The sequence below is a fragment of the Argiope bruennichi genome, chromosome 5, assembly GCF_947563725.1.
Source record: "Argiope bruennichi chromosome 5, qqArgBrue1.1, whole genome shotgun sequence".
Classification (NCBI taxonomy): domain Eukaryota; kingdom Metazoa; phylum Arthropoda; class Arachnida; order Araneae; family Araneidae; genus Argiope; species Argiope bruennichi.
The window spans coordinates 60,888,914-60,911,725 of NC_079155.1; the positions used below are offsets into that span (position 1 = coordinate 60,888,914).

Below are 22,812 nucleotides of genomic sequence, written 5' to 3' on the forward strand. Positions count from 1 at the left end.
TGTATTTAAACAGTTAAGGTGGGGGATTTTTTTATGGTATGTTAATAGACTCCAAACACATAATTAGATTACTTAATCAAAAACAGTTTGCCATTAATATGAATCAGTTTTAGGTAGCTTAATTAGAAATTTACTTTAAACTGAGGTTTCTAATCTGCTTGGCATATGCAAATTAGTGAAATAGCCATTCTACAATTGAGAGTACTTATCATAATCTAGATCTATTAGTGAAATTTTGAATAACTATTATGCAAGTAGTTTTTATAACTATGTTAAAGTTTTAACTATAGTTAAAACTATGTTATAGTTTTTTAACCGCAAATAATTTTAAACAGTGAACAGAACAAAAAAAAAAAAAAAAAAAAAAAAAAAAAAACATGAGACATTTGAGTTTTGAAACAAAGAGATTTGAAGTAAAATAAAATTTAAAAAATTAATGGGAGACTTCAAAAGGATTTAATTATAAAATATTAGGTTTCAAGTTGACTTAAAGAATGACAATATTCAACTTAAATGTCATTTCAAAAGAAAACATTAATAAATGAAAAGAAATAGGGGAGGGAGAGAGCGAGAACAAATTCATCTGTAGGAATACAATCCACAATGTAATTTTTTTTCCTTGTCTTCTTCTTTCTCTTTCATTAATATAACATAATTTGTCCAAATAATATACATATTTGGAATTTCCATTTTTGAAGAACCGAATTCTTCACTAGCCTTTCTTTATTTATATTTAAAATGGCAAGATTCAAACCACAGTAACCTTCATGGCAATATCGATATTCATGGCAATATGAATATTAACAAATAGAAATGTTTTTAAACATTGGGAAAAGTACAATTAAAATGTACATAATAATTTAAAGAAAAAAAATCTGGGAGTTAAGAAATATCTATAGAGTTTAAGATTTTCCGTTATTTCCTGCATATTTTGATGCTTTTACAATTTTTTTGGTACCTATTTTCGACCATGCATTAAAATGCAATTGCTTTTGAAAATTTGGATTTTATTTTATATTAGCACAAACACTAAAAACAATGACTTTTACATATTAAAAAAAAAGAAAAAGGGGGAAAAAACTTGCTTATCAAATTTGTCCGTTATTTTCAAAATGGTGGAAACGAAAAACAAAAAAAGAATTTGCGAAATTTTAAAAAGCAAACTTTATATTACTTTCCACGGCAGAAAAGACAGATTCTTCTAATGCTCATTGTATAACCACGTGACATAAGAAAAAAAAAGGGGGGGGGGGATACTTCAAACAACACAGTCAAACAGAACATTGTGCTTTGGGCTAGAATCCAAAAAAATGAAAAAACGTTTGTCACTGAAGTAAGATAACAAGACTTATTTTTTTTTATCAGATGGCACATGTTGCTGAGATCATGAATTTTGCGATAAGTCAGCATTTTGAACCAATCCTCCAGTTTTTTTTAAAAAAATGACTATCATTTTATAAAAGCAGAGAAATTGTAGCGAGAGAGGGAAAAAATCCTATAAGAATTTATTAAAAACTTTGAATTGTAAACTTGCATAATCATCAAACTTTATTTTTTAAAGTTTGTTGTAGGGAAAAAAATTAATATAATGGAAGTTAACAACACAAAAAAGTTAAATATCACAAAAAAATAAAAGAAAAGCGATCATTCAAAAATTGTAGTGAAAAAAACCAGTATCCTTATTTAAAGTAATACTTTAATATTATGTTTTAAATATTTTTCTGAAAAGAATGAAATACAAGGACTGTTTTAAGAAGGATGGGACCTAAAAGCAAATGCATATATAAATACTTCCAAATTTCGAAATGGAAAGGGGAAAATAGTATATATAAAATTCAATTTTTCTTTTTTTTAAACTATACAAGTTTAACTACATATATAAGAAATTGTAAATCCCGCCAAAAATGACTTTCCCCACATGAAATATTAGATCATTGGCAAATTTCAGAATTTTACTAGCAGGAAGTGATAAAACAAATAACATAGGACGATCTATTAAACTATTTTCTTTAAACTCAAACAGATTCACAAAATGCAGATAATTCTTTATCATTACCATTCATCAGATATTAGACCTGTTTAAGAAGCGTGGAGAAAAAGTTATTGTTTCGAACTTGACTCAAGCCCAAGAAGAATTTTAGATAATAGTAAAGGATAAGGTGTAAGTACCTTTATCATCGAATACAATACAATAATAAGGAACAAAAGAACAAAGACAATAGCTGCATTTCAAGAATCTAAAAAAACTAACAAGGAACGAAATTTGATAACAGATATGGCGAAACGGTTGAATGGCAACATTAATTGTCGTCAATTTAAAATTTTCAATTAATTATCGTATTCCTGCTTCATTAACCACATTAAATCGGGAAAGAGAAGATAAAAGCCGCTTGATTGTATCGCTTCATTTGTTACCGAAAAAGAAACCAAATACTGAAAAATGGTTTCAGCCACTTACCTCGGCGAAGAATTCTTCCATGAACCCGCTACCTCTGGTGTCTTCAACGCTGACCGCGACATCATCATCACCTTGGGCCTGAAATGATAAAGGAATGTATTAAGTACAGGATTCATGTTAGAATAATTTAAGTACAAAGGTAATTGAGATTTTATTGGAAAATTTCTGAAAAATACCGTGACAAAATCTGACACATTTTCATACAAATCAGAATATAAATATAATACATAGGTATATCTATAAATTTTCAATGAATTTCAAAACGGTATATGTTATAAAATGTATTAAAAAATTAATCCAGATATCCAGAATCGCACAGGAGAACTGTTTTTATGTTTTTAATTCATGAAAAATTTAGTTGCAATAATAGGCAGTTAAATTAGATGTAATAAAAATCTATGAAAGCGTTTTTTTTTTTTAATTGTGATATTTATAGAGAAAATTTGAAGTTCTTATTGCTACCAGACTTAAACATCGCATGCGAAAAAGTAAAAAAATTATTTAATAATAACAATTCAAAATCAATAAAAATAATTTCCCAACCATGTGCGTTTTTAATTCTGCAATAATTTCTAAAAAACAAATCATAAATAAAAAAGTTATGATATGAAATACCTTATAATCAATTTATCAATCAATCAATTTATAATTTTTCCTTTGAAAGAAATAAACTAACAAATTTGTAAATACAAAAATTAACTATTAATTAAGTCATATGTATAAGTCCTCATCTGTATTAAAAAATCACCATCGTTTTTATTTAAAAACCATTTTGTGTATTATCAGGCGTTTAATAGTAAACTAATAGTAAATAGCGACTAATAGTAAAACACTTAATTTTTTTAAACCTTTTCTTTTTTTTTTTTTTTTTGATTATTTAATCTTTTTTTCCAAATAAATTGAAACGATGTTCGCCATTCGAACACAAAGAGTGAAAAACGGCCATAACCACTTTAGTAATTAATCATTTTAGTAGGCAAGAGCATCGGAATAAACTACTTATCGATGTATCCGTTGAAATGCATAACCACAAAAATTTTGACCTGTTTAAAGAATTCATTCAAAGTACAAAAATGCAGATAAGATTGTGTGGCGGATGAATATTTAATTATTTTGCTATCTGTATTTTAATTATTTTAGTATACATATTTGGTATTTTAATTATTTTTCTGCCAAATACATGCATACATGTATACATATAAAAAATCTACTGTCATTATTAATGTGGAATGAATCTAAACTATTTTCTTCCTCACTTTAGGAATTAACAAATTAAAATAATGTAGCTTTCTTATATATATTTTCAGTGAGAAAAATGATTGTCCTAAAATTCTGAATATAAAATCATTTCCAAAAAATTTTCAAAACAGTGGACATTTTGATTGAACAATCGATTTCATTAAGTTATAAATTTTCTCCAAATTCTATCTTCCTGAAGACAACATTTTTGGAAAACACCTGTCCGTCTGTCTGTGACAAAGGAAACTCAAATACGCTTGGCGGATAAAATTAAGTATACAGTCTTTACACCAAATTTTCAGTTTCTTATCAAATTTTGAGTAAAATCTTTTCATACGAAGTCCGTCTGTTCCGATATAAGTTAACAAAATAACTACAAAACGGAGAGAGATAAGATTCGGCAAACAAATTTAACATCTATAGTGTAGACATCTGTGAAAGTTTGAAACAAAATCAACAACGGGTTGACTGACTGTCGGTGTTACTTTCAAAAACATGTAAACACAGTGACTTAAATGTATTAAATTAGGTACGGAACTTTGCGACTACCGGTACAGTTTTGTGTCAAATCTTTTGTTTCAATCGATTGCGAAAAACGTGTCCAAAGCACAAATTCGATTTGCGGATACCATTAACGCCATGCCAGGGATTAGTCGCGAAACGACTCGCCAAGAATGATAATCGTTTTAAATAAAATTGCTAAATTTACGCCAAAAATTAATATTTCCTATCTATTGTACGCCAATACCATGCAAGGCATTCTCTGGCATGACAAATTTATTAGAGAGTATGCGAGTAAGTTTTAGGGAGACCAATCCTGCTTGTTTTCTCATTGTTTTACGTCTTCATGTAAAACTGAACTCAATGTATTCAAGGATGCATCCAGAATGAAGAGCCATAACCGTTTTGTTTATCTAATAAATATTCTTTCATACAAAGTTTTCAAAATTGAAAGCAGTATTTAAGAATTTCCCACAAGTTTATAAGCAATCCTATTTGTATTAATAATCTCTAGAGGAAGATCTTGGGAAATATGTTTGTTCCACATCATGGACAGCTGAACACACAGCTAAATTAATAGAGTTGTTTAAATAAATTTTAAAAAGCTATTTTCACAAAATCTTTTTCTTGATATTTTCATCGTTAATTAATTAGATTAGATAAAATTTACAATTTAATGCAATCGTTTTTTTTCCCGCGTGATAACAATTGGTATAATTACCAATATGAAAAATGAACATTACATCTTTCATCCATTTTAATCAATGAAATGAAGACACACTAGGACATATAAATATAGCTCCTAACTAGCGAAATATTACATTCTACGCAACGTTGAGTACAAGCAGTAAGAAAACTCAACAGATAATTAATCACGTGTATCAGTTCATATCATAAGATAGTAAACTATTTATCCAATTTCATCACAATTTTCAAAGTCAGAAATCGCCTATTTGTGATCTTCTCAGTCAAGCATGTAGGTCATCAATCATTCAAATATTCTGTAAATCAGTAAAGAAATACATTGATTGGCGACTCAATTATTGAGCATGAACCACTATATTAGATCGGAGGAGGTTTGTACGTTATCAGTAAGGTTCAGTTGTACGTTATCAGTATCTAAATGTATCAGTTTGTACGTTATCAGTATCTAAATGTGTATGCTTCAAGCTTTTGACCGATTTTTAATTATATTTCTGAAGTTTAATCGTAAATTCATTCTTTCGTCATTAAAAGAACGATATTCTATTCAATCATGATATTTCGCTATCGTCCAAGTTTTTAAAAAAATGTTTTTATGTAAAATTCTCACAAATATTGTCACAATGAAATTCAAGGCACCTTTTATGTTAACGCAAATATTTTTCTTCCATTGCTTACAGTTTAAAAAAAATTAAGATTACCTTTAGTTTTCCATAATAAAAAAGTAAATAAAAAAAATAGTAATAAAGTTTACGTTTTTAATATGGTCGAAATTTTTATTTAATCTGTAAATAAAGCTGTTAAAAGTATTACGCATATTAGGAAATATATCCGGTGAGCTTAACGCTTTCGGATGCTATTTTTTTTTATAAGTAGTAAGAACGTGACATTATCCGACTAGATAACATTTTTAAAGGAAGCAGATAGTTTTAGCAGATATTTACATATAAAAATGACGTTGACGTCATTTGACTCTCCTTTAAGGAAAAATGTGCATATGGTTACTGAAATCGCATGGCTTAAAGTATATCTTTATTTGATATTTAAGAATATTTCTTTACAGGATCCTGAATATGTCAGCTATTCTAAAAATTAATTGAAATTAAAAACAGCCAATTTAATTGAAATCAAACAAACAAAATAGAAAAATGAAGCAGAAATTAATGATAAACAGTAAAAAATTTATGGAAGTTTATTTAAAAAATTTTATTGAAATGCTTCAATTCAAGAAAATTTTTCTATAATTTTTTGCTCCTTGCTTTCTAATATACCTTCTAATATTCTTCTATACTCTAAAAGGTATATATACTATAATATACCTTCTAATATTCTATACCATAATAAACTTTTTAATACTATATTTATTTGCTTCATAATATACAAAATCCAGGCGGCAGTGACCTAACTAAAACTTTCTCATATAGTCTCTAATAAATATACTTCTGTATTGTTAGCCACATGCCATTAGCAAACAAGTTAGGGGGGGGATTTAAAAAATTAAAAAAAAAGCCTATAAACATGCATTTGTTGAGTTTTTTTTTTTTTTTTTCCCTTCTAATTAATTGCTGGGATGCAGTTATGACAAACGCACCAAAACACCGAATAGGTATTTCAGATTTGCTTTTTTTCTAAATGACTGAAACCAAAATTTGATAGAGAACTACAGCTGTCATCACGAAGTCAAATACCAAATTTCATTCAATTAAATCGCTGCGTTTTGGAGTTATTGCGTTTACATGAATGTAAAAGAATGACTGACGGATATGGCAGCAAATTTGGTAGGTATCTACACTATAGATGTTAAATATGTGCACCAAATTTTAACTATCTAGCTGTCTTCGTTTTCTAGCTATAGCGTTAACTGATATTCAGGCAGTTGGTTCGCTTCAAAAACGCTTCTTCAAAATGAATTTCGTTCAAAATTTGATAGAAATATACGAATTTGGTGGTTAAACCATATACCAAATTTCATTCGTCTAGCTCAAATCGCTTTGGAGATACCGTAATCATAGACATGAAGCCACAGTTTTAAAAATGTATTTTCCGGAATCAGAGATTTGTGAAACCCAGAGATTTCTCAAAATCTCGAGTTCGAAATTTTTTGAGGATTATAATAAAGTTTTTTTGCATACTTCGCATAGAAGAAAGAAAAAGTAATAGCTGTTAAAGCTTTCACGCCCCAATATTCACTTATTTAATCCCATAGCTTAAGAAAACCAATTTAAGACTTAAATTGCCAAGGCAACTATAATAAGGTTTTCGACAAGGTCTCAATTAACAATTCCCCGAAGAGACATATTTACCCTTTCCCTGATGTACACAGATTCATAATTTATACATGGCACCACCTCTTAATAACGAAAACCGACACGACAGCTGCTTTTTCCCGTCAACGACAAACTTGCGCTGTTACTACAAACTTCAAGTTCACAAATCTAAAAATCGAAGTTTCACACTTCACTGTCGCCCTTGCTAATATCAAGTAAAACATTAATAACTTATTACGGAGGGCAAGTAGTTCAGACTTTGCCTATCAGCAGGAAAACTGCGTTAAAGAGAGATAACCTTTAAATAGCTCATAGATAATTTATGAGCATATGCAGGAGGATCGGGGAATTACTCCAGTCGCTAAAAAATGAAAAGGTGTGATTTAATGTACATGAATTACACTGATTTATAAGCAGATGATAAAAAAAAATCCTGCTACGCAGTTATCGGACCAAAATTACCAAAGGATTGACATGTTAAACATTGGTTAAACTGTATTTAATAAGGTTAATAGGTTTTTAAGAAATGCAGTGAGAGTTAGCTAGGAATTTTAATGAAATCCAAAAAGCTCGATAAAACCAAATGCTTTATTTATAAAATAATTACACTTCTCTTTCGTGACTAAATCAAGCGCATTTCATATCATCTTTTTTTTTATTTATTTGTTTAAAAAGTCAAATGTATTCCCAAATATCTAAATTATTTTCATTTCACATACTATATATGTTTGCCGGATTTTGGTGCTAAAATATCCCCATTTTTTTTTTTTTTTTTTTTTTACGCCTTTGATATATTTTCGAAATAATGCAAAGAATTCGAAAATAATAACTTTTTTTATAATTAGCTGTGTTTTACAAATGTTTAAATGTATATCTATAAATAAGCGTCAAGTTATTTTCTACAAGTTTTTCGACAATTTTTTTGATTTTTTAAAAAATTTAATCTAATTCTGCAATTTACTTAATTTTGACGCTTTTAACATAATTTAAAGGAAATCTATTAAAATACATGTTTTTGATTCGATGAGGGCTTAAAAGGTTAACACAAAGAAAAACAAGTACAATTTATGTCGTGTCAGTAAGATTGTGGGCTTTTTTACAAACCAAAATAACCGAATATTTTAACAGCTGTCAAGTAACTCATGCCTACAATCTAATTAGTACATAACTACTACTTAATTAGATAACTTCTCTCTTACTATTAGATTATCTGAACCATAGGCGTAAATCTTGGCAACGAATGTGTTAAACTCTAACCATTTTAAAGTTTTAGGCTGAAAAATATTTTAAAACATTAAAAGGGCTGAATTTTAAAATTTCTTTAAGATTTAAACTATACTTTTGAGGAACAAAATAAAATATAAATAAAGAATTTTCTAAATTTCCATAGATATAGTCCCGTAGATAAAATATAAATCTAAACGCTATTTTCTAATGGATGAATTCATTAACAAGATCATTTTTCGTATTGTAAAAACAAATTTCATGCACCAATTTAATCATAAATCGAGGATTAGAGAAATCGATATATTAGTGAAATTAATAACAATTAATAAAAATATTGTTCTTAATAGAATAATTGTATGGCTTAAAAAGCAATGCGTATTCTTTTTTTTTCCCCTTTCAGAAAAAAAGTTTTTGTAATTTACTACTGACTGTAACAAAAATGTTTTCAAATATATACTACAGAACCGAACTGATTTATTCTTTTTTTAATTAATATATTATTACCTTTTGTCACATATATTAATAAGAACACTTTTCTCTTTATTATTATTATTTTTTCGAAAATCAAAATTTACTGCTTAAAATTAATTTAGTATAATGCAGTGAATTACATAATTTTTTATGACTCATTTAATGCTATTTTTCCATATTAAACTTTCTCACATATTTTATACATGTTCGCATAAAAATCCAAATTTAAAATGGATGATTCAAAGAGAAATGATAATTAAACTTCTCAAAAAACAGCCGTAGTCTATAATTTAGCAAAAGACAAACATAGTTTACTATAATTTTATGAAGAATTTTTCACAAACACAGCGCATAAGAAACAAATCATTGTCAATCAAATGCAACAGCAGAAAGCACTCGGTGAGAACTCACTGGAGCTCAGTACTAAAAAGATAGAACTCACTCAGCAGTATTCTCTATACTCTTATGAGCACTTTTATAGCTCCCATGGGAAAGCATTCCTAGAAAGAAGTATCTTAGTTCTAATAGAGATGTTAACAAAAATCATGCATATTCCAGAACTTTCGTTTTTCTTATCAGAATCGTGAAATCCATCGCCTAGTTCAGGTGTCATTGGCTCAGTAACCGCTAAACCCTATCAGAGATATTTTCAACACTCTCGTGCTTACTATGTCTAACTTCGCAAAGAAGCAATATTACAGATTAGTAAACATATATAATGTAAGTTTTAAAAAGCAACAATTAATCTGACTAATTAGTCACGAAATAAATTTGATGATATTTTAGTAGCAATTCGTTTTAAGACTACACTAGATTGAAGTAGCAAAACAAGCAAAGGAAACAGCGCCAGGCGCAAAATGATTGATAAATTTAAATACAGCAAAACCGCTGAAGTTATTATTCATACAATTAAAAATCCTCATTTCGAAATAAAATCTCCATGCATTATATTCATGAACAGCCTGATGAACGACGCATATTAAGGCTGATTAAAACAAAAAGAGAAATCCAAGAAATAAAAGATTTTGCGATACATCCCAAAAAGAAATCGCCCACACCAAATTATTACAAGCCGAATGATTATTACGCATATTCAACCGAACGCCATATATACCAATACTTCCACATTTCTTTTCTTCAGAAATATGTCGCAGATCGTACTCCAACAAAACATTCCAATAAAAGGAAAAGAAAGTAGCAATTCGAGACCTCCCCCAAGAACAGATAACTTTTACAAACACCCTCGTTAAGTCGAGCGCATACTGCATGCAGAATTAATTAGAAAGTTTCTGATAATTCAATTCGATTTTTATGACCTACACAATCAATTAACTCCTTGGCGCTCTCATTAGAATACAGCTGACGACGACTACAACGCCATAAAGAAATCAAAAGAAACTTCACACTTAGGAAACCGTCCACACCAACGCATTCTTTAATCAAATAGCTATCTAAAGCATTTTTATCAGCTTTGCCTTTTATTACCTTCGTTCAGGGAAAAGCGCGTAATTAATTTTGTTCTTTTTGTAATTACGCTATTAAGAAAAGCGAAAAGCAACACTCCCTTTCGTCGAAGGTAATAAGTTAGAGACGAGGTTCGAAGACGAGCTTTTGAAAAGTCAGGACAGGATCGAATAGAGAGACGTGAATTAAAGAATAAACAACAAATATTCCTGTAAAGAATTTGAGACTCAACATCAGTGATGAGTTTCGGATAAGCGGTTCTTAATAACAAAGCACTATTTATTCGAAGCAGAATTTATTTTTGTTACAAAAGGAGAAATTAATAAGCTCTAAAGATTACAGTATTAAGTGATTCAGCTCATGGCATCCAGTTTTGATTATAAATTTCTTATTGAAGAATATTGTATGGAATATTTTGGGAAGCATTTGATGCAGTTAAAATAAAACATTTCAGTGAGGCATACTATACAAGATATCCACTTGAATCGAGACCCACTAACAAATTTCTACTCTAGAGAGAGGCAACAATTTCTAGCAGGAAAAATGCTTTAATTATTTTTTTTTTAAAAATCTATTTAATATGTTGTTTGAATTTTGAGTCAATAAATACATTGCTGAAAATCCTGCATGTAACTTTCTATGTAAGTTTTCGGTCTTCTTAAGACATTTTTTGAAAAATACTCCCGATACTTGAGCAATACAAAAGAAAAAAATATCATTTGCTACCTAAAAAAACCTCTTCAAAACGGACCGAGTTATGAAGCTTAGAACTTGCTTATTTATAGGCCAATTAACGGCCCGCATCGAGAAAGAGCGGCTTCTTCACTAGCGGATTGTCGCGGAGCGGCACTGAAATGGTCTTAAACAGTGATAATCGATGTTTCATAATTCGGTCAATTTTAACCACAGAAAGCTGAAACTATTTTGTTGTTTAAAATATGTTAAGAATATTTTACAAAATCTGACTGGGAGATAGGATAAAAATTCAACATCGTAATTTTTTCAACATAGCATTTACTGTCCAAAAAATAAATAAATATTTCATTAAAAGCATTTTTTCAATCAACAATTGGGGCATAATTAGAGTAGACATTCAGCATAATATCTCTATATTTTATATTACAACTACATTATAGTATTGATCCCATATGGCAACAGATCTGCGTTTGATGTCAATAAAGTAAAAAACAGAATGACAGCGGAGAATTTCGGATTCAATATCCGCGATATGTTTCAGATAAGCGGATTTTAATAAAATAGCCTTATCTTTTCATAGCAGATTTTGTTTTTTCTATAAAAGAAGAAATTAAAGAGCATGAAATAGCATTTGATGTTTCAAAATAAAACAAAGTTCATCTACAAGAATAATATTTCATACATTAATTTTATTTTCTACTTAACGATATACTGTCACTATTTTATAAAGAATCATTTGTTTAAATCACTAAAATAAAGTACAAATGAATCGAAAAAAGTTTTTCGAGCAAAAGAATTTGACACTAAATATTACTAACATACTTCAGATAAGGTGTTCTTAAGGCTTGTAAGATAAAAGTTCTATCTTTTAAAGATGACTTTAATACGTAATGAATACATTTCATTTGCATAAATAAAATTCGTGAAGCGAGTTAGCAAACGTACAATTTACATGTAATAATCTCAGTAACAATTGGCTAAAAAAAAATTAATTCATATTTTTGAGGAAACAGTAAGTGTGTTTCACCTTTGTAAACTTTTTCATTTTCAAATATATCTTATAAAGAAAATTATTTTCTCCTCTCTCCCAACTCAGAGCCGGCCCTCTCTATAAAGGGGCCCGGGTGAAAAAAACCAATGGGGCCCTAAATTTTTTGCTAAGAAAAGAAAATTCTAATACGAACACATATTACTATTGCATGTTTATTTAATGCATGATTGTGTGTTTGCTATTAATTACTTCAGGGAAATTACAATCTTTTGCAATTTCTTTTTCGATGCTTAGTATAGAGCAAGTACATTTAAGTGTTGTGCACACATGCTTGACCGAAGACTATTAATTTTAATTTGCTGAAAGAGCGCTCAGCATTTATTATAATAACTGTCAATATAAAGAAAAGATTTAACACAATTAATACATTTAGAAATAAATCATTATAATTATTAATTAAGATATATTGCAATATGTGTTGAGCGTTATTTATATCCTTTCAAAATCAAATCCCGTCGAAAAAGAATCATTTGGATTAGGTTTTCATTTGCATTGTTATTATAAAACGTTACAAAGTTTTTGGTATATTTTTCTAATTTATGTTAAGTTTTTGTATTAGTGATTAATTTGAAATACTTTTAAGTCTATCTTCGATGTGTACAATAACAGGGTCAGTTACAGAGTTGATAAATAACATCTAAATTCCTCAACCTGGTTTTCTATAATTTCTTCTTCTGCTGTTTTGAAATATGATTTTTCTCTTTTTAAAATTCGTTTTTCAGCAAAAGATTCTGAAAGATTCAAATTACTTTTGCTTCTTGTAAGAATCAATTTTTTTTCTTAAGTTTTGGATTTCAGTTTTAATTCCATTGGCTAAATTAAGAACCCAGTCGAGAACAATTGCTTTTACTTGAAATAGTTCATTGATAGTGTTAATTTTGGACAATATTGTAAACCATACTGTAAAATATAAAAAAAGTATCATTTCTTGTATTGAATCCAATAGACTTTTAGCTTCAGATACCGCTGTATTATTGTTATTTGCATCAATAAATTCTTCTAGGGTAATAAGATTGTTTAAACTGTATATACAATGCTTTAATCGTATTTATTTTGGCTTCCCAACGAGTGTTGCATAATGATTTAGGAGTAATGTTTATATGCTTTTATAGAATTGGCCATCTTTTGGTAGATGCAGAAAATAAGCAGTATTAACGTTGAAATATCCAAACTAAATTGCAATACATACTGCTGGAAGCGGTGTCACAAATTAATAAATTAAAAGAGTGTCAAAGACAAGACACAGAAATTGTATGAGGGTTTAGAGCAATAATTTTAGAGTCTTGATACCCAGATGAATACTTCCTTGGAATGAAAATGATTAAATCTAACAAAATTAAACGTTTTATAGTATGAATTATCAAAGTAATATATGCAATTTAATCTAATAGTGAGGTAAATGACAGTACTTTATATTTATATGTTGCACATTTGCACTAAATTGTAATATATAAGCAAAATTCGTATATTTCAAAACCTATCGACTGTTCCAGTTAAATTTCTTCTCCTCTTCTTTTTCATCCCGCTATTACCGTTCAGAACATTATTTTAATTCTTAATCATGTTGGGGCTCCCTCTATCGCGAAGCCCCGGTGCGTAGCATCCGCCGCATACCCCCAGATTGCCGGCCCTGTCCCCACTTCATATTTCATCGAAAAAGCATTTGCCATTGTAAATAATGTCTGGATATAGCATACATGAAAAGTTATATGGTTTGTAAAATGGGACATCTCTCTCTCTCTCTCTCGATTATTATAATCTAAGTATCAGAATATGATTAATATATGAATAATAACTAAGTATATGAATTTCATTAATTACTTCGAAAGTGGTTCACAGAATTATCACTTCGCAAACTTTTAAATTACAAATAAATCATTCGATAGAAAAATCGTATATAATCCAGAAATATTTAAAGTATTCTATAAATTGAAACAGAAGGAGTTATATAAATTAGATGACAAAAAAAAGGGGGGGGTGAACTATCTCAGAGCACAACAAAGATTTTAAAAATAAACAACTTTGCTCTATTTTTTCATATATCTCATATGAGAAAATTGCTCTTACATTGCAACAAATACTGTAGAAATTATTACAAATAAGAAATAATTATAAGAGTAATATAATAATATAAAGACTATTTGTTATAAAAATAATAAAAAATAGTCTTTTTTGAAAACTTAATTAGTTTATAGCATTTTGATCCAAATATCTATTTAAAGAATTACAGCTTAATTTTGTCCTTACCTTGAAACAGCCATCTTAACATAACTAATTACTTAAAAACCTCAAAATATTTTTAAATTTTTGTTCTTTACTTTATAATTACAAAGTGCATTGTATGATTTCTTTTCAAAACTTCACAATTTAAAACGAAAGCAAAATGTGTAGAAGACATCTAAAGTGAGCTTTGAAGTAACCTCTTGTAACAAGGGTTCTCAAACTATGCTTTATGTTTCATTAATAGTATAGTATATTATACATTTAGAGTTACAATCCTTAAACAAAAAATTTAATGTTTTGTTTTAATAATTGTTTTTCACATATTATATATATTTGGCTATATATAAATAATTTAATTTGCTAATATATAAATAATAATTTTTATAAAAACTTAGTTTACAATTTTTTAAATCTAATTTTAAAATGATACGATTAAGGCTTTTAACTATACAATCACTGATTCCGTAATCTTGCAGAAACTATTTTATCAATTCAAAAAATATTTGTGCAGCGATTATTAATAAAAAAATCTCAACCCGTGTGTAAAACAGAAACTATACAGTGGATGTCGGCTAATAAAATACTTCAGTTCGCAGAATTATAAGACATTAACAGAAAACAACATTTTTTTTTTTCTCTCACCTCAGTTATTTCAGAAAGTAAGTATTTTTGTCGGATCATAAGCATCAAAATTCCTAGTTATGGTTCGGATGTAGCTAAAAATTATTCTTGTCCAATGCGTTCAATTTTGTTAAGATGGTGTTGCCCTGAAGTCATTAGAATAATATTGAAACTATCCAAAAGTCAACTGAGAATTCCAACAATATTGCCAAATAGTAATGGCAACAAGTGGGCAAATTGCTTACATTAAAGCCTTTCATCACCCTCTCATATGAGGCATTTTGATTTATGACAGAATTAATGCGCTTCCCTTAACGCATACTTATACAAAGGCTTCTGGTTAACATCGAGACCCAAATGTCGATCATTAACTAAGGACTCATTCGCCAGGTTATTACGGCCACTATAACGGTTAGCAATATATAACAGTCAGGGTAGCGTCGCAAGGTCTGTTTAAGTAATGAATAGTAAATTTACTCTCTAATACTAAGATTGATATTACCAATCGATTAATGAGATCTTTTTCGCTAACCTTTTCATTATGAAAAACATTTTAATAATCAATGTTCATTTTGTAATACGCAAGACAATTATTGGACAATGAAGTATAGGCACATGTCATTTGCAGAAAATAATTAAATATGATAAAGAAAAATGAGATGGATACAAACAGTGATTTTTTTTAATCAAGCAACAAAAGCAAAAAATAAATTATGGCCTAATAACAAAATATACAAGAAGATATAATAATTCCGAAATAGTTTATTAGATATAAAAATCTCACATTAGAAGTGCATCAACTGCCAGCGAAATTTATAAACGCTTAATTTTACCGCAGGTTCCTACAAGATATCTTATAAATGGCAGTGAATGGGTTAAAGGTCTATAATAGTCTCACTCCTTTGAGCCCTCTCTTTCCTTTCGTTTCGGCACCTTAAATTGCATAACAGAAGCATAGAAGCATATAGACACAAATTGTATAACAAAAGCATAGCATATAGACACAAATTGCATAACAAAAGCATAGCATATAGACACACACACACACAAAAAAAAAAGCTTTTTTTTTTTTTTTTTGCATTATTTGTATAAGTTTAAAGAAACCAAATAGAAAAATATCTGAGAAGATATTTTTTATTTTACTATTTTTTTTTTCGTTATTACTTGTCATGCCTCCACACAACTGTTCCGGGAAGTGTGGGGGGGGGGGGAACAGTTGCGCGGGAGACGTGGGGATGAAGCAGGCGAGTAGGTGTGTTGGTACGGACTTCAAAAGGAAACGCCGAGACATGAATGAATTTTAACCAATTAGCTGTGATCGACGTGTATATACGTCAATCCAAATCATCATTTGGGTGCGGTAGACGTGTAAAATGAAATTTTAAAAAAATACCTTATTCAATATTAAAACTCAAAATTTCAATAATCAAATGTTATGTACTGATATGTTTCTTTTATATTAATAGCAAGTCTGTTATAAAATTTAAAAAAAAACAATTAGGTTTAATTCTTTGGTACATAAGTTATACCTCGTACCATGTGTTGCTTTTTACAAAATGAATTGATTATTTTTTAGTATGTTACCTACATAGCGGGATTTTTCAATATTTTATTTGTTTATCGGTATTTTACGATAATGACTGCAGCAAGATAAATAAAACGTCCAAATTATGAAGGCTCTTAGTAATTTCTGATTCGTAAGAACAACGAAATATTTGCAACGAGAAAAATTTCTTATACCTTTTAAATATTTTCGATATTGAAATTGGTCGACCAAATACAGCTACAAAACCCACACGCCTCTTCAGAAAATATTTTCCACACTTTATATCAACTGCATCATAAATATTTATATTTACTTTTTTTTTTTTTTTTTTTGTAATTTCTAAATATTTAATAACAAAACCTTTTTCAACGATGAATTTTTAAAAATTTACGGATTATAGATGAAATCTTATTCCTCTTTACAATGATTTTTTTCATAACATTTACTATGTAGTCATTTTATATTGAGTTCGAAGTTTATACATGTCATCGTTTGATTTTGATTATCCACAGCGTGAGGGACTATTAAAAATAAATTCCGCAAGCGTCATTATCATCAATATAGCATCATTGTATTTACAATAATAGATCACACATATATTTTCAGGTTTCAGGAAATGAATTTGGAAAACTTTAATCAACTCCAAAAATATTAACTACAAAATTATCTTACCAAAAGAAAAAAAAAAAAAAAAATCTGATGTGATTTAATAAAACCTAGCAAGTTAAAAATATTTTACATTTTTCAGAATAACAAGCGGAGACAAAATATCTCTACACATTTGCATTGAATAAAAATGCAGAGATTTCTTTTAGCTGTCAAACCGCCCAACACCAAAACTAGACTACTGTAAAAGTGACAGATGGATACAAGCTATTTTATACGACGAAAAAAATATAACTAGCAAAAACAGACTGAATCGTCGAGACTATCTACTTTGACTTCAAAATATAATTGGTTGCATTTTACGAGAAGATTGAATTTGTTGATGAGAGCTTCTCTGACAGGTTTGATAGCATGATTATTATATTAAAAAAGAACTAAATAAAACTTTGATAAGTTTTGAGAAAGTTTTAATATATTTTTTTAACTGTAGATTTTTATTTTTCCCTTCCCAAGCGAATTTAACTATTAGCATGTTTTTAAATGTATGGTATTAATAAAATTTTAACCAACATAAAAAAGGAACACATTATTCTTTTTAAACGAAAATATTACAAATTATCAATTTATATTTCATGAAATTTCATACACATATATTGTAGAATTCCCCCCCCCCTTTTTTTCATCTTTTCCCCCCAATTCTTCTTTTTTTTTTTTTTTTTTTTTTTTGCAGTTTAAAAAATGTGTGCTTTGTTAAACAACTGCAAGTATTATAAACTTAATTTTAAAAAATGCTAACGTTGTTTTTACCCATAGAAACCGCAATATATTGCATAAAAAATACAAAATTAGGCATCTTTCGGGTTTTTAAAAATTAATTAAAACCAAGAAAATCAGTGAGAAAAGTAAGTTTTCTAATTTAGGAGGGGCTTTTTCAAATTAAAAGAAGGGGCATAAGATTGCAATAACTCTGAAAGAATATTATATATATATTAATAATTTAAAAAAAAAAGGCCAGCTCTGAAATATCAATGAACAAAAATGTTAAACTCTTTCAATGAGTTAAATTCAACAAATTAACATCCATTCCGAAATTATAAAGACAACAATTCTAATTTTAGACTTTAAAAAAATATAAGAAATTTGAAGAGGAAGACTGTATGACCATTTGAATTAAAACCAGATAGGGTCCACAAAGCCAATTTGCATATCGGAATTAATTCAACATCGAGATATCACCTACGATCCAGAATTTACCACTAGACCAGCGAGGTGTTATCTAAGCAATAGTCGATTAAATAAATGAACATCATTTTGAAATAACATACAGTTATTAGGGACAGAGCTCGTAACTTTGGATATTCGCACTTATTCAGTACTATAAATTTTTATATAACTATTTACCCTGCCTATTTTTGATTTCCAGGTCAATAAATATAGAGATCATCATTGAAATCAGATATCCACCCGTCATCCTTTAACAAGGGACCTAGATTATACAATTATCCAGCAAAGCTCTATCTACTATTACTACCAAATAGTATCATATTAGAGAAATGCTTTGACATCATTAATAAATCATAATCAGAGGAATGAACTCCCTAAGATTTCTTGGCATACTCCTTAATAAAGATGTAATCCTATTCGCTAACGAACAAAATTTTGGACCCTGGACAAAATCGTGAACTTCACGAGTATTTAGGATTTTATTTCAACAGTTCTGAGTCGCGTTTTTGAGCTATTACATCTCCATGCATAGAGAATGTACACATCGACAGCATGGTTAATTCTCTAAATAATTGATATAAAATTTGATACAAATTTAACTTTAGAATGCTTAATCTGTGTACTAAATTTTATATTTCTACATCTTTATATTTTGTAATTATCGCGTTCCATCTATTTTCGAGCAAAGAGATTTTCTATGAACGGATTTCGTTCAAAATTTGACCGAAATATATAAGATTGGCGCATACAAAATTTTATCTATCTCGTTCAAAACGCTTTTGAGTTATCATGTTCACAAACTCATAAGCAAAATTCTAAAAATGTGTTTTCCGGGTTCAGAGGAGGCAAAAATATATCAATTCGTCAAGATCTCGATATTCGAATTCATTGACGATTGTGATACTTTTTCTTTTTATACGAGAAAGTTAAAAATCGGTAAATCAAAGAAAATAAGAAAAGCTATCTTGAAATAAAATAAAAAAAATTAAATTACCAAAAACCAAATACATCACTAATAATTGATAAAATATTTTTTTTTTAATCGCAGATATTAAAACAACTTATTTAATGTATGACAACTTAACTAATACTGCAACAATATATTTCAAAAGATCAACTGACGAAAAAAGAAGCGGTTAAATCGCGACGACAAAGCTTTAATGCTTCCAACGACAAATTAAACCCTATGAATAGGTCATTAAAATCGTTTAAAAATAAATGATTTGGCCTTTTGATATATGAATGATATTTCACCCCTACATTTTAATAATGGCCTCTTAAAACTTCGCCAATATATGAATTTAAGTGATTTTTTTCTTCTCTCCAATTGGGGTGTAAATGAGGGAGGGCAAAGTACGAAAAGAATTCATTTTTTTCCATGACTGGAGGGAGAGAGAGAGAAAAAAAAAAAAAAAAGGCACCACAAAAGTTCGAAAGAAAATACTTCAACAAATTAAGCTGATTAAGAGTATCATGCACAAAGAGATGGGGGAAATAATAAGACGTCTCATTCATCACTTGATAAGGAAAAAAAAAAAAAAAAAAACAATCCAACGAAGCGGAAGACTAATATATCTCAGTGCAAGATTCGCGACTGCATTAGAGCTAACCACCTTTTAATTAAATTCACATTGTTTCGAAAGAATACACGCGTCACATTTTACGCTCATTATTACATCCGAGCCGTTTTTTATGCTTCGTTTTTATCTCTGCGATGATTACCATTTTTCATTTCAACGACTAGTTTAGAAAACGAGTCAAAAGGAACGGGATTTATTTACAAAACTAATTCATTCAGCAACACGTAAGATTTTTTTTTTTTCTTTCTTTTTCTGTTTTGTATATTTCGGTATTGTTTTGAAATGCACTTTTCTCTCAAGATGAGATTCCCGAGGCTTGATAAAGCAAAGAATTAGAATATAGAACATTTTGCTTTAAATTAAAGTCTCTAGAAATCCTAGAATAGTCAATAAAATGTTAAATTTTAATTCTTTGAAAATGTATTCCAGATTTTTTTCGTTTTTAACTTAATGAAAATAAATTAATTACTTAAAATCTTAATAAGATTATTATTATTTAAAATCTTGTAAGAATAGTTTGCTTATATATTTTCCCAAGGTTACTCAAGAAGCTGATATAAATATGACAATAAAAGCTAAACAATTTTGGATTTCGTCCAGTTTTTGGAATATTAACACATGAGTAATCTTCCATGAGAGGGGAAATATCAATATTGTAGGCATTTCTTCGTGATTTTCATAATAAATTACAATAATATTAATAATCTTACAATTTTAAACGAGCAATTTTTGCAAAAATATAAATTTATTTCGTGTATCTCGGAAACGGCTGAAACGGTTTGGGTGAAATTTTATATTTAGATAAGGTTTTTCTTTTAAGTTTATCTGTATAGGTGTCTTTCCGTGGCTTTACACACACGCGCGCGCGCGCACACACACACACACACACACACACAAAACCTTAATATTGACATGTGACTATACATGGAACTGCATAAGCGTATCAGAAATGGAGTAGTGGTTAGGGCTTGAGACTCCCATACATTTCTCTCATGTTCGATTCCGCGTTTGCAATTCAATTAATTTCCAATAAGACTTTAAACGCGCCACATATTACAATTTTATTTACAATTTTACACACACACACACACAAAAAAAAAAAAAAAAAAAAAAAAAAATGCCGAGGGAAGCTTAGTATCCCAGGTACTGATATTTAGAGCAAGAGATTTTAAAGGTTTGCTTGAAATGCCAACCAGGCATGTGGCTCTTTTGGGATTTATTTTCTTGATCGTTGCGATAATTTCTCGCAGATGGCTGTTTTAGTATTTCTTGACAGCTTTATTGACTAAGGTTGTAATAAGGTTCTAGATTACTTGAAAAGAATTTTTTACGGAATATTTGAATGCATTAAAACTTTGCCCAAAGGAGAATCAAGACCATCCGGATCGAAAATTGGTGGCGTTTAGATAGACTTCTAAGTAAGCTTTAGCTTGTATAGTTTTCAGGAATGAGACTTGTTAGTCAACATACGATTCTTGATTAAAGGCGTTAATGTCATTTTTGACTTAGTTAATGAATTGTAATTCTTTTTTTTTAACCTAGAATCGAACGTAAGATGCTACTTTTTTCTGTACTTACTCCTGGGGTCAATTTTTTCAAATATTCTCGGAGTAAATTTCTTGTGGAAATCATTTACGAATTTAGATTTCGAAACCAAATAGAACATAGAATATTTTATTTTTATTTTTATTAAAGTCTCTAGGCATTGTAGATTGGCGAAGAAATTACCAAGGTTGAGATGCCCCAGATTGCTTAGTTATCAATCACATCATCAAATAGTTAATATTAAAACATTACAAAAAGATGACATAGATTCAATCAAAAGAAATTGTTTCTGAAAAACTGTCCTCAACTTTTACAATAATGGCATAACTCTTATAAATGAATCAGTATAAAGTACTCGGTATATGCGTTCTTGTTTTTAAAGACTTCCCGTCATTTACAACACTTTTTGTTCGTTTCTTCAAATTTCCAGCGCATTTTTAACTAAATAAATGGTTGCCTACGATCTTTGTTTGCTTCTAGTTTTCTTTTATTTTTCTGGTTCCTTCAAAAGAGAAAAAAAGGAGCAAAAATGCAAAAAATAAACGCTCACTCTTTTTTTTTTTTTTAAGACTAGCTTTTATTTTTATTTTTCACGGCATTTGATTTTTTTTTAATTAATTTCTTTTTGTTCTCAACCTTTATTTTCAAACATCTGGTATAAGCATAAGAATACTCGTTTATATCAGAAGAGGAGGGAGGGGGAGATCATAATTTAGAATTAAATATGTTTTCTTTGATTCGAAGACTGGATATGTGGTTATTTTAAGATTGGATCCAGTGTCAAAGACATTAAAAATTTAGGACTGTACATCTAAAGTTCTTAAAAGAATTAAGAAGAAAGGCGTGTGAATCTTCACATTTTGCGCTATTAATTTATGCTCAATAAATCGATACACAATCGCCTTTCTTCAACATAAGACACATATTACTATGCAACATTACAGTTTATGGACGGAATTTAAAGACGGAATTTTAAATCGGTCTTTTCAAAACATAATGATAATTTCAAGTAACTTTTAATGTTTTGATACTTGAAAAAAAAATAAAGAGGTACAGTCAAAAAATAATTATTATAATTAGATCTAATTGCAGAGAAAAATTCAAAAAAGCATTAATTTTTAATACAAATTTATTAGCGTTAAAGTCTGCTATGTGCGAAATCTAATTTGCTTTGTATAAAAATTTATTTGTAAAAGTGCATAAATAGCAAAAACAAACCCACGTTAAAGGTCCTTTTTAACATGTTATTTACATATAAAACATTTATCAATAAAATCACTAAGTGAAAATCTGAATATTTAAACTAAAACATGCTGAATCTTGAATAATCTATGTATGTAAGTTCGCTTTAACATCTTAGACCATAATTCTTCGCATACATATTCGCAAGG

At 28.9% G+C, this 22,812-nt stretch overlaps 1 protein-coding gene across 2 annotated transcripts in view; it reads right to left on the reverse strand.

The window, feature by feature from the left end:
* Positions 1–22,812, reverse strand: part of LOC129968459 (syntaxin-1A-like) — a 197,602-nt gene that overhangs the window by 152,850 nt on the left and 21,940 nt on the right. For both annotated transcript variants that reach the window (XM_056082345.1, XM_056082344.1), the window contains exon 2: positions 2,459–2,536. In XM_056082345.1, coding sequence (XP_055938320.1) covers positions 2,459–2,536 — 78 coding nt within the window. The remainder of the gene's footprint in view (positions 1–2,458; positions 2,537–22,812) is intronic.